The 14,307-nt window shown below is 39.0% G+C and overlaps 1 protein-coding gene across 1 annotated transcript in view; it reads left to right on the forward strand.

The window, feature by feature from the left end:
• Nucleotides 1-14,307, forward strand: part of LOC149141915 (phosphoribosylformylglycinamidine synthase) — a 331,659-nt gene that overhangs the window by 107,474 nt on the left and 209,878 nt on the right. The window contains exon 2 of the mRNA XM_089448663.1: nt 8,540-8,643. Within this exon, the coding sequence (XP_089304789.1) occupies nt 8,540-8,643 (104 nt within the window). The remainder of the gene's footprint in view (nt 1-8,539; nt 8,644-14,307) is intronic.

Raw genomic sequence — 14,307 nt, forward strand, 5'->3', positions numbered from 1 at the left:
CCATTTCACAAATCAACCTCTATTTGGTGTGCTGACACTGTCTAAGGTGGGTATGAGTGCATGCCCCTCAACACAACCAACTTCCCATCTAGCCTTGTGAACTCCATCTCCAACCTCCTCCAGTCCGTGGTGACACGCCCAAGGGAGTAAAGCCACTGAACACCCATCACCACATTGGTGTCCAAAACATCAACTACAGAGAAATAATTTGTCATCGAGTAGTTCCCCTTAGTCACAATCATACTAGGGACATATTTGGTACATTGCATGGTCTTGTCTTCGGTCACTAGAACTGGAAAACCCTCAAAGGTCTCTGTGTGTATCCCTCTTTGCTCCACCATCTAGGCATTAACGAAATTGTGTGTAGCCCCACTGTCCACCAACACTGATACACGATGTCCTTGCACGATACCTCTAATCCTCAGTGTTAGGTACTTTGGTACTCCTTGAAGTGAAGCAATAACTCCTCTTGTGGGCAAGAAAGCGCCTCCTCTTCCAATAGCCTGTGGCTCACTGTCACCTCCCTTTGCCTCCTGCTTGACATCATCCTTTGGTTCACTATCCGAGAACAACTCTATGTAATGGGCCTTGCCCTTGGTACACCTGTGCCTTGGTGCCTGTGGCTCCTGGCACGTGAAGCACAACTTCCTCCTCTGGAGGTCTCTCCTTGTCACATCATCCAACTACCCACGCCTTGGCATCTCCCTCTATAGTGGGGGTTTGGTATCTCTACCTCTTTGTGGAAAAGAACGTCTCGTGGGCACTGGGGCTTTAGTCTTAGGGATTACCCCCTGCAAATCTCGAGCCTTGCTCACTGCATCCTGAAGCGAAATGGGTCTGTTTGACCTCACCAATCCACGCAAGGGTTCAACTAAACCCTCCACCAACGGGAAGACTCTCCTAGCCTCTGATAGGTCTAGCACCATCATTGACAACCTCAAGAATTCTGCTATGTATTGCTTTGCGCCTCCGGTTTGCTTGAGCTCAGTCAGATCTCTGAAGTGTCTTTGGGTCTCTCAGGTCAAAACACTCCAACACCCTCCTAGTAAAGTCCTCATAAGAGGTCATGCTGGCATGCCCCACTGTGCATAGTCCATGGAACCACCAATCATGAGCATCTCCCTCCAAGTATGAAGTAGCCATCTTGATTGCCTCTACTTCCGACATCTAGTTAAGGTGAAAATAGGTGTCACCACCCATGCCCTAGCGATGCACTTAGAAGAGCCATCAAAAGTGGGAAGGTACAAACTCCCAACTATGTGCTGTAAATCTAAGCCCTGCGTAGATGAGCCATCGAGCCCCTTGCCTTTATTGTTATGCTTGAGCTGACAAAAATCCTTGAAAGTCAAAGCAGCGTGAAACTCTTCCCCCATGGACTAATATTCACGAAATAGTGCCCCATAGGCATCTCATTTATGTTCGGCTATTCCCTAGTTCTTGCAGTCAAGAATGTGGCCATGGTAGACTTGGGTGGTCCACTGTAACTGAGGTGGTGGCTCTGATGAATAGTATTATCTGTATTTTGGGATGCACCTGAACTCTGTCCTTCCATGAACTCCCTATGGTTGTCTTTGATGCGCTGCCGCCTCATCTCATCTATCACCTCCTTCTTCCCCCATACCAGATCATTCAAAGCTTAAGTATGCTTTGAAAAGTTGTGTCATCTCTACCAGTGTTTCCCATGACTACCTTTGCCACTTCTTGCTTAAGGACCTCCAAGTCTTGAGTAATCTCTAATTCTCTCTCTTTGCCCTTGTATCTATACCTCTGGTAAGTAATATTTTGCTTGCCTCCTGGGGTCTTTAGAAAGGATCCCCCCCCATAGTTGGCCAGATCACAACTCTGATACCATTGTAATATTCCTAAAGGAAATATTTTAGTGATAATAAAAGCGAAATCATAGACATTCAACCAAAAATTAACACACAAAAATGTCAATTTACACCAGTAATTGCACTAAAAATGCTAAGCCATTTTATTATACTAAGCAAATGGAGTACAATTAATGGGAATAGAAGAACATGGGCTTGCTACAACAAGCAAAGCCAAACCCAAGTAATAATCATGCTACCCAAGTGCTAGATAGGTTCCTTTTCATGCTCTGCGCTGACCCAAATTTTTTCTGCTGCTAGATTAGAAATGGGAATTCTTCCCTCCAAAGTGCTTAGAAAATTTTGAAACTTTAGCTGGTGTACTCTCTCATCAAGGTCAACAAAACCCAGAAAGGGTTTGGCTCCAATCCAACTCTCCAGAAAACCCACAAATTGGTGCGTTTTTCCAATTCGTCCTCCTAACGTACTACTGGGGCACTGTTGTAGAATACTCCCCAAATCACCAAGAGAATCCCTGTAAAATCCCCTTTCAATTTCCCTTTCAAAAATCTCTGATCTTTCCAGCCGTTTCTCCTCACAAAATTCCACCCCCAAACGCCTGCACAATACCTGCCAGTGATGGCTTGTGCAGGGCTAGAAAGCCCCAAATTTGTAATGAGGTTTTCCTCCACACTCAGTCGTGCAAATCACCTCAAACCTCTAGCAAATTTGATGTAATGTCCCTTCCTAAATTATTTTGGAATAGGATCAATTTCTACATTTTGGGGCCGATTTTGGAGGTGATGGGGCCCATTTGATTTTATTAGGAGGCTAGACTTAGTAGAAGTTATTTCGATGTGGTTAATTTGTATGTGGGGGCCACCCACACTAGGAGAATATGCATTCCCTAGTTCGATTTGCATGGAGGGGAAATCGATGGTTAAGTGAGGGACCCACGATGGAGGGAAAATGGAGGGAAAAGTGCTCCACAAAATCTATATAAGGAAGGCAACTCTCCTCATTTCAGCATCATATCTTTGATATATTGAACTCAATCTTAGTTGCTCGAGCTGCTTAGCCGGGTTACTGTGCTATTTAGCACACGAGTGTCTCTGAGTGGAGATCTCAACCCTTGCTTCGGTGGACTTGGAGTGCCAACGCTAGGAGGGAGTTCTTCTTCATCTTAGTTCGTAGCAGCAACAAGGAGACGAGTTATAACAACTGTAAGTCGAGTACCGGCAGCAGGGGGATTTACACTAGCATGGGGATTGCGTAGTCACAACATGAGGCACTCCAGGAAGTTGTGGAGACAGGAGCATCTTTTCATTATTTTTCAGGAGTATAGAGGGAAACTACAGACAAGAGAGCCATCCTACACGCAACTCTCATTTCATCACACATAGGACTACGTCATCTCCTCCATGACTGTGCAGTCATTGGAATGAGACTCTTTGGGGCAGCACCATCCGGGGGAGTTTGGAGCTGGGGTGCTGGGAGATCATTTGGAGGGCCATTTGAGGAGGATTGCTGGAGTTGGGAGAGCAGAGATTGACAGGATTAGTCACAACGACAAAATTCGAAATTGGAGGAGGGCCAAGCTGTGAAGGGTCAATTTTTGAAGGTTGGAACCAAGGGAAACCCTTTCTATGTTTTTCTGGGTTTTGGGCAAGGATTACACTCCTAATTTTATAGAATTTTATGGGCAGATCTTAGGGGTCAAACAGGGATCCCAACTCAGCCAACAACTAGAGGAGCTAAGAGGAGTTTGGGCCGAAATTCCGAGGTCAACATTTAGCCAATTCCTTCATGGGTTATTCTGGGTTTCTTGCGTAGAGGCTGGGAGTAATTTCTCAGAATTTTCTGAGCAACAGGGACGGCTTTAACAACAGATCATTTTAGGTAGCAACACCTTTCTGGGCAGTAACAACGCAGTTCTTGGGACGGATTACACGCAGATTTGAGGAGGGTGTTCCATTGTTCATTTTGGCCTTTTTCTAGATTGCCTAGAGCAAGCCCAGGTGCACACATTCCAACACCTTGTTGTACACCTCTTCCCATTTAATAAAATGAGTAGACAACGCAGTTTGGTTGCCAATTTTGTGGTCTAATGGTCTGATTTAATTTTATGGTGTTATTTTTATTGTCCGCTTTGCATAACACTATTTTCCCTAGTTTGGAACATTACATTTGATGGTTAAGTACCCCTGAAATACCTGGAAACTTGCTGTCGCTGGAGCTGCCTCTCCTAAGGAGTGTGAATTCCTTTTCTGCGCCCAGTCTGGACTCTGCTCACAGAATTGGTCGAACACACCTACAATTGACTCCATAACAACTCTACAATTGTGAAATTGGACTCTCCTAGAGTGGCACTTGAAGTCCACTGAAGAAGAGGTGAGATTCTTGCCCAGAAATCTCTTATGCTAAGTAGCATAAGTTGACTTGGCTCAACAACTCAAGCAAACTAGAGTTCAAATATGAAATTAGCAAAAAGTCCCAAAATGAAGCTCCCCTCTTCTATTTATCCTAGCCACCTTCTCTCTCCTTGTGGGCCTTCCCATTTGACCTTCTTCTCTCTCATTTCCTCCATATCAAATTCCTCAAAAGAGTTTGAATTTCTCCTTGGGTAGTCCCAACATTCCACTATCCAAATAATTTTTTCTCCTTTCTAATGTTTAGGAGCCTCCCTTCTCACAAAATTAATTTTTGTCGCTCACCCACTTTTCCTAAGTTTTGTATCCAAAAATTGTCCTCCATCAAAATTGCAAAATATTAGAATTCACTTAGCATAATTTTAATTAGAGGGAATATTACAATGAGTTACCTCAGCCTTTGTTTTTCTAGCCCTCTATATTGCCTTTACTTTTTCTTGATTTTTTCCTTGTATTACTGCTCGTAGCTCGAGGAATAAGAGCTTGCTTTGTATGATGTATAACAGTTGTTACCCCCTTTGTAATGGGGTAGTTCATCGCCCATCAAGGGTTGGGACATGCAAGGGTTACTTGCCTTCTATGAGATAGGGCAACATTGGCCCATGAACCAGGTGATGGCCATATGATAGAGGTAGAGCTCATGCTTGTCTTTTGGTCACGTGCTAGTTTGTAAGTCCTGACCATCTTTTGCATTTTGATTTTTCTTTTGTTTTTTGTGTGTTCTTTTAGCTGCATTAACCTCCCAGGGTGTGTTTCCAAGCCCTACCCAGTTATAAGGATGTGTGGGTGCCAAATCCCAGAGAACCAATGGTCAATTGACCCAAAGAAGTGAGGTGGAATAGGTGCTCATAACGTAAGATGGAAAGTGGTAAGGATGGAATAGGGAGAGATGGGGCTACACTATCTCAATCATGGTTTCCCAAGTAGTGCCCCTTCCTAAATCCATGAGCCAGTAAGGGAGGTTCCATTGGACTAGGATAGAAAATTAACCCCCATTTAAGGTGAGGGAACGAGACTACAACCAAGACCCTTCTTTCTTCTGTGTTACCCCATAATCCATGTCAAAATGCCCAAATACATGCAAGCGTAAGCACCCGATTGCAAAATGAATAAAGTACCTTTTGATTAGAAACCCACCTCCCAACATGTGTTCTTGACAAATGGGCGAGGAAACATTTGACTGATGCAAGTGGCAGAGATATGAATGGCATGTCAGATCGGCTACAATGTGGTTGCTAGGGGCTACTGGCTGCCAACTGAAGAGATGAATAGGAGAAAAGTTTCTCCTAGTGGTTCACCCACTTTTGGTGGGTAATAGTGGCCATTCTTAGAAAGATTTTTGGGGCTAATGTGACATCATGAAACTCATAAATGCAGTTTTTTGGGGTCTTGCTTACAGAATTGGCAAACCCTTGAAGGCTCAGTGGTACACTTGGAACCTTGCCTTTGCACTTGCATGATGGTTTGGAGTTAAAGCATGCACTTTGGAGCCCACTTACCCTCATTTGAGGGACCTTACGGGCTGGTGGATAGTAGGTTTGAATATTGCTTGAAGATTGTTTGTGGTTGAACAGGCCTTTGTAGGCTGGACGCTGCACCAACACCTCCTATGCTCTTCATTTGTGGGGTTTGAGTCATGTTTGAGGGTTTTCTGCCCCTAATTTTGTACATATGGCATTAGAAACCCCATTTTGTATTAATTTAGATTAATTAATTTGTAGAGAGCACCTTTTGCCCCTCCATAGGCTAATTTTGGGGATTTTGGCTTAGAAAATTATTATTTTAACAGGAGGGAAGTTGAACACCTCCTCTATAAATAGGTGTGCACCTCCTCTCATTTTCTCATGAAATTTTGGGGATGAAATCCCACAGCAACCTGAAATTTCTGTGATTTTTCTTTGTAAAATTTGGCTTTGGATATTTCAAGTGAAGTGAATTGTCTTGCAGAAGATATGCTTTGGATGGATGAATTTTCTTTAGATCGACAAAGTGATATTTGGATGGATAGTGTTATTTTATTGTGAATATTATCTTCCATTTTGTTACAATTGTTGGATTGGGGTTGAACAGGCCTTTGTAGGCTGGACGCTGCACCAACACCTCCTATGCTCTTCATTTGTGGGGTTTGAGTCATGTTTGAGGGTTTTCTGCCCCTAATTTTGTACATATGGCATTAGAAACCCCATTTTGTATTAATTTAGAGTAATTAATTTGTAGAGAGCACCTTTTGCCCCTCCATAGTCTAATTTTGGGGATTTTGGCTTAGAAAATTATTATTTTAACAGGAGGGAAGCTGAACACCTCCTCTATAAATAGGTGTGCACCTCCTCTCATTTTCTCATGAAATTTTGGGGATGAAATCCCACAGCAACCTGAAATTTCTGCGATTTTTCTTTGTAAAATTTGGCGTTGGATATTTCAAGTGAAGTGAATTGTCTTGCAGAAGATATGCTTTGGATGGATGAATTTTCTTTAGATTGACAAAGTGATATTTGGATGGATAGTGTTATTTTATTGTGAATATTATCTTCCATTTTGTTACAATTGTTGGATTGGGGTTTTATTTAGCCTTCTTAACAAATGCTATATCTTTTTATGAACTTTGATTCCTTCATATGCAAAATTTGTCTTCAAGTATCCATCAAGGAAACTATCTTTAGCATTCCTTGATCTTATGTCTCCAGGTTTGGAAGGTCGCTTGGGTTAGAATGAGAAGTGATCCTTCTCTCTTTCCCACTACATCCAAGGCCTTCAGCCATTGACTCATTCCTTGTCTGACTCCATATGCCCAGAACTTCATTAATGAGCCAAGAGACTGATCATTCTCCATCACTTTATACTTTTTGTAAATCATTAAATTTTAAGTAACATTTGTTTGGGAATCTGTTTGAACTTTGAGCATCTCTAAGGCCTATCTCGAGCCATTGGTTCTTTGACCTCATTACTTCATTTCACCAGGAGCCATACATTATTGAAGATTATTCTGGGTTGTCTATATAGCAGGATCCTTGGAAAGTATTTAGTCTGAGAATCCTTGGGTTACTTATTCACCAAAACCTGCTGGAGCAGCCACCCTTGTGGTGATAACATCTGCTCTCAAAACAGCAGGGGAATTCACTACTGAGGTGACAATGTTGGTGGATCCCATTGTTACCAGGGTTCTAGAGTGGCCTAGCACTAGGGTGCTAGATTTTGCAGTAACAGGGACCCCTTGGGGCAGCCTTAGAGGACTCACTAGGAAGCCCGTGACAGTTGATTGCCAAATGCGTTCCTGAATTTGACCCCCCCACTGTTGGAGTTGTGGGTATGGGAAGTGGTGATAAGCTGGGTGAAAGTGTATTTATGGAGCCTGGTGATCCCTAGTGCAGGGATAGATTCTGAAATTTACATTTGCAGTTGTATCTACTCTTAGGTTCTTTGTCCTTGGGGATTAATGCCAGTTTAAAACTAATGTACTGGAAAGCTGCCAAGAATGTACAAAGCATAAAATTCCAATTTGAGAAGGCCAAAATTAATGGATTTTGCATCAGAGCTTCTATAAACTGAGAGACAAGCAAAAACGTATTCAATAGAAACATCAAAATGATTAAGTGAAGAAGCCTTATGAACATGAAGGAATGCATGGTGCCTGGTTACATGGCATTAGATTCCAAAGTATGCCATGCAGATGAAGAGAAAAGCCTGTATGCACTGCAGTGTTTTGCAGGGAAGACTAAGTATCCAGAAGACTTACTATAGTAATGAATAATAAGATGGCCATAATTATAATTATTACAATCTTGCCCGTAGAAACTCTTCTCCTGAAGATTTTCAAGTGAAATGCAAGGAATAATCATGGATATTGGGCATCTGAGAAAACGATATAATAGTTAGATTTGTGGCACAGAAAACAACTTCAGATTACCTGAGGAGAGGTGATGAGCAAGTAATACATAATTCACAATATAATTGAATGGCAGTGGAGGCAAACCTCCCACAAACCATTGGTAAAATAAAATTCTGTAATATGATGTCTTTTTATTATTTCATATCTTTATTGCAACTTGACCTCCGCTAATTATTTATTTTCTTAAATTGTTTCCTTCTCTTGTTTTATAAGTTTCCTTTAGAATGATACACTGCTTGTGATTCTGAATCCTGATGACCAAACTCAACCCTTATGTTTGTAGCCATTGTTTAAATGCATGAGTTTGCTTTTCTTCCAATCAGCAAATCTCTTTCCCAATAAATTTAGCCAAGAAGTATTGACTTCTTTGATGAACGAAGATATTGATTGAGTTTCCATATTTTGGTTTTCAGAGGTCTCAAAAATGGAGGGGAGAGTTGCACAGACTAGAAATGTAGTTATGGGAGGTACAATAACTGGGGAGTCAGAAGATGAATGGAAAGTTTTAGATCAGAAGGTATGTTGGTAGTGTGTACTGGATATGGAAACTGCACTTCAGACGGTTGTTGAAGATCTATGCTGTTCTAGAAAATCAGTCTGATTAATGTGGCATTGGAAAATTTAAAAAATATATGCTGTTATATGTTATATGCTCCTCCCCCTCCTATCTCTCAGATACATTCTCTTACTCTCTTTCTGTCTTTGTATAACGCTTACATGTGCATATATATTCATGCACACACAAATATGTACACATACCCATACTTCTATGCATCCACTTGTGTGTGTGTGTGTGTATTGGAAATTCCGCTTCTATAACTCGTAGAAGAAATATATTATCAAATCCACTTGTTATTTTAGGTCAGCATAATTATGATTTCTTTTTTTTCATTTGAAGGAAGGTAATTGATGATCATGATATCTATTCTCCTGTTGATTGTTTATTTCTAACTCAGAGGCTACTGGAACCACAGTAGTTGTTGTCAAAGGACTAGGTTTTATGCTTAGGAATATACATTGGTTAGAATGAAATTATCCTGTGGATTCCCCAAGGAGCAGAGAGGAAACAAACCTAGATTGCAATGAGTTATTTCTATTTCCTGTTTTCCATCACTGTTTTCATGTAACATGGTACATTGGGAGTGCATTTCATGGCTAATTAGCCTCGGTATAAGAGATCCTGAATTACACCATTTTTCTTTGAAGGTCCCAAAGACTATGCTGTCTAATGGGCATCACTATCCTCCCCCCTGCCGCCCACCTACCCACTCACCCACACATACTCTGATTGGCAGTCTTGGCCAGCGTCAGTGCTAATTGATGTGTTTGCGAGCATACTTCAAGTGTATTTGTCTATCCAGTTTCAGTGGTTGTGGGAATTCATGTCCTCATTCCTAGAATATTTTCATATTTAGTTGTGTGCCTTAGTCATATACTAAAACAGCCATGAAGTTGAAACACTTGAAATACCAAGGCACAGTGGACTGTCAATTGTCTTTATATTTCTTTGTTCTTAATAACATCATTTGGCATAGCATAGCTGGAAGTGATGCTTCAACTGATAAAATCTGTAATGCTGACAACTAGAAGGTGCAACAAAAGTAAGATCAATTTTCTATGTTGTTGACAGTTTGTTTTATATGCTAAGATCTGATGTATATGTTTTGACAGTGCTTTGTAGAATTACATGTCTTTTGCCAAAACCCTTCTGTAAAATTAATTTCCATAACGAAATCTTAGAGCCCAAACATAGTTAGCTCTTCCCCACATTCTGTGAACTTGAGCCCAAGGGTTAGTGTACCTGTAAATCTCTATAATTTTCTCAAAATAAAATTGTTAGATGATATGGTGAATCAAATCACCTACGATAACATGTATCAATAGAATGCTCTTATCACTGACAAATGAAATAATAATTTAAAAATATTCAACACAATATAGGATAACACATAGCTAACACATACCATAGAGCAGTAGAAGAAAAACACCATCAACTGAACCCCAAAGTATTTCTATTATGATAAAAAATGTTCCTAGCAGAGCAGTAGCTCAATACCAGTTTAACAATTTTTTTCTCATCTAGAGATCATCCAAAGATATCAATGTTGAAAATAACAAGAAGGAATGTTAAAAATAGCATCAAGAATGGAAATCCTAATTGAATTTTTTCCTTGACTTAAATTGTAATTCTCATTCTCATAGCAACTTGTAATAGTTAACTAAGTTAATTTGACTTATTTGGCTCAGTTAATTCGAGTTGGGAGTCTATCTAGGGTCATGTAGAGTGGTTCCTAAATTTTAGGGGCCCAGGTCGAGTTCTTTTGAATTGTAATTATTTAATTCAGTTTAACTGAGTTAAATTTAGTTAAACTAGTTCCAACTGATGGAGGAATTAGTGGGAGATCCAGTGGTGGAGTGTAATCTGTAGTAGTGGGGTGTAACCAACGCTGCTCAACTAGTAAACTGAAGGTTCACTCATAATTAACTCATGCATGTCAGATCAGAGAAAGACCCAATTGAGATTGGAGTTCAGGGGCAGTGTACTATTAGTTCTAAAATCATCTAAATTAAATAGATAGTGAATGGAATTAGAAGAAGGCCTAAAATAAATCATTCCTTAATTAGAAAACTCACTAATTTTAGCCATTCAAATTGCCTTTAAAAGGAGGAATGAAGGCACAAGTTATTCATTTTTTTGGTGAGCATGAGTTGGTGAGACCAAGCAATAGGAAGCACAAGTTTGCGTGTGGAGCTTGTGAGAGAAAGGTGTGCTAAGAGAAGCTTGTGCTCAGGTTGTTAGTGAGATAGATAGAAATAGTGAAGAGGTTGCTCGGGCTTGAGCAAAACATTGTAATCTTCTAATATTTTCTAATTAATGCAATATACAGATAGTGTAATAACCCATCTACAATTACAAATAAAATGTGAATATTAGCAAACATACAAGCCACCCATGTGATAGCTACATATCCATGACCGGCATGTAGTGCAATAGTATACATACTGGGTTCTATTCGAAAATGTCTAAGTTAGGGTAATGAATTGATTATCAAAATAAATTCCTATCTCACCAGAATATAACGAATATATCAAATTAGACACTTGATATGTATATCACCCTTATATGCATATATATGTATGATAATCCTTATTCAAAAGAAAATATAAAATATAAGGAATTAGGAAGTAATTTTTTATTTAATTTACAAGTTAATTGATTAAAAATAAATAAAATATATATATATATATATATGTATATTTTTTTAAATTTTAAATAAGGTAATTTATTTAAAAATATAAATAAAGTAAATTAATTAAAGATTTAATTAAACAAAATAATATAACTCTAACTAAATTAAATAAATACACTCCACCTACGTATCATATGATAAAAGGGAATCGACTCAAAAAAAGAAGACGCTAGAAGATAAGAAACCGACAACCGAAGGAGGGGGAGTTAGTGAAATTTAGGCATATAAGGAAGTTGAGGAGCACTGAAGAGGGGAGGATTTTGACTGGAAAATTTTGGAAAGAGGTGAAACTTCTAACAAAGTCATAGATTAAGCTTGATTGTTCTTGGAGTTTTGGGCACAAGGGCCAGAAGATATGTCTTCTGGATCTGGGGAACAACCACAGACCAAATACCTTCAACAGATTCCAGGTATTCTTCTACAATTTAAATTAGTAAATTCCAGTTACTGTTTGGTATAAATTTCACATTTGAATTTCATAATTGTCTAGATAGATTTTCACAGTTTGGGCATTACATTTAGGACAAGGAGGTAACAATACCACCCTCCTTGACCTCAGTATTAGTAAGACGTGCCTATAGGTAATAATAGCAAAAAAGCTATACCGCATGTGAGTTGAATTTACGAAATTGTACTTATTAATTTAAATTGTACCTCAGATATTCATAATCTTATTATGTGACCAGGAAAAAGATGCGATGGTAAAGACATATCAACGATGACGCCACCGGGTAGCGTCGCCATCGCCATCACCGTCGCTATTACCATCACCATCGCCATCACCATCGCCACCACCGAGACCATCATCTGCACCAATCACTTCAACACCTGAGTTAACCATTATAATGTGCTCATTAGAAGCCATCTTGGAAACATTAAAAGGGCCGTTAGTAGCTAATACCAAGGAAGAGCAACCTCAACTTGAAGAAAGAAATCGAAGGGAACCCAAGGATTTTGATTATAGACAACCAAAAGAAGATATTTCTAAGGATTTGTTCGACTAAGTTAAAATTTTATGTCACAGCCCTAGGAACTTAAGACCTCGTCATAGGGATGGACTAGTTAGAAGCAGTGTGGAAAAAGTCCCGATAAAATCGGGATTTATTCCCCAAAACGCGATTTTTTCAAGAAAAGGATTAAATCGGCCGATTTTTTGCCGACTTTTTAAAAAACGAAAAAATCGGGATTAAATCGAATTAATCCCGATTAAATCGGGAGTCGATGGCAAAAAATCGGCTGCGTTAAAAAAAATTCATCCGCGGGCATAAAAACTGGAAATCGTCGTTTTATTTTTTAATTGTGTTTTGGGCCTTGGCTTGTTCGCTGTGGAGGAGAAACGAGGGTTTCGAGTTCGAAGAAGTTGTGGGTGTGCATTTGCTAGCCGCAAGCGTCCGCCGTCAAGGTGACAAGGTATGTATTTGCCATTTGGTACCTCCGGCTCCATGTATTTGGCATTTGCCATTTGTTACCTCCGGCTCCATTGTATATTATAACTCCATGGTTTAAACTTTATGTACATTGTAATATTGTATATTATATATATATTTTAGTTTATAACTGTTGAGCCGCCAGCGGCAGCCGCTCACTCCTTTACTTGACTGTGTATAAACTATAAACTTTAAACTTTAAAGATCTTCGAAGAGTTGTCAATGATGCAAGCAATTGATAGCTAGAAACCCGAGTTTGTATGTGAAACATTTTTTCACTGAGAGACAGTTATTACAGTGCGTATTTCATAGTTTCATTGACTGCGTTGCCGTTTAGTGCTTCCACCGAAAGATATATTGAATTGAAATTTGAGAGACAGTGATTATTATGATCCCACTGCCCATTATCGATTATATATAAGTTTATAAATTATAAGTTTATAACTGTTACGTTACATGTAATTGTATGTTACAGTTACATTGTTATTATTTAAATTTTATATAACTGTTCAACAGTCAAATTCAAAACAGCGGCTGTTATATAATTATAATATGTAAAATTTAAATTTGTAATATGTATGTTAAATTGTTAATTTTTTATTTACATTTATTTATATTTATTTTATTGTTATTATTTAATATTTATGACTGTAATAATAATGTATGTTATATGTTATATTTATGTAATATGTATGTAATATGTATTTAATATTTATATATGTATGTTATATATGTATTATGTATGTTGTTATTTAATATTTATAATTTTATATAACTGTTCAAAACTTCAAAACAGCCGCTCAGAGTATGTTCACTGTACATACATTTATGATTTATTATTTAATATTTACTAATTTGTTTCTAAATTTTGAGTGCAATACAAATTAGTAAATTACTAATTATAATTTGCTGATTTGAATTTGTTTCCATTCTTTTTGTGCCCAGGTTTAAACTTTAAATTCCAGCTCAAAATTTAAAACAAAATGCCGAGGATTTTGGATTCTATGTGGGAGTTTGGTGAGCCTGATGTTATACCTGAAACTGGGGCGGTCAATAGAATGTATTTGACTTGCAAATTGTGTGGAAAGCATATGTCAGGAGGCATCAACAGATTAAAATTCCATTTGGGGCAAATTCCAGGCCAAAATATTGAACTTTGCAAAGAGACAACTCCAGAAATCATCCGACGGGCCATTCAATCATTGATGGATAAAGAGGAAGGAAAAGACACCAGGGCAACACTAAGAAACCAAATTGCAGGGGGCTCAAGAGTGGGGGGAATTGAGAGTGGCAATGTTTCTACAGCAGCATCACCTTCCTCACCCATGGGTACATTAGGTAGTGGTACTCATCCTTCTATCTCATCTTTTTTTGTTCCTAGAACAGCAGCTGGTTCACAACCTGGGATTAGATCATCACTGAAAAAAAAGGAAAAGGCAGACGCTGACAAGTTGGTCAGTAGGTGTCTTCTATGGAGTGATGTTCCCTTCAACATTGCCAAGA

The sequence above is a fragment of the Pinus tabuliformis genome, chromosome X (genome assembly GCF_031772625.1).
Source record: "Pinus tabuliformis cultivar Carrire ecotype Pingquan chromosome X, CPIR1, whole genome shotgun sequence".
Taxonomy (NCBI): domain Eukaryota; kingdom Viridiplantae; phylum Streptophyta; class Pinopsida; order Pinales; family Pinaceae; genus Pinus; species Pinus tabuliformis.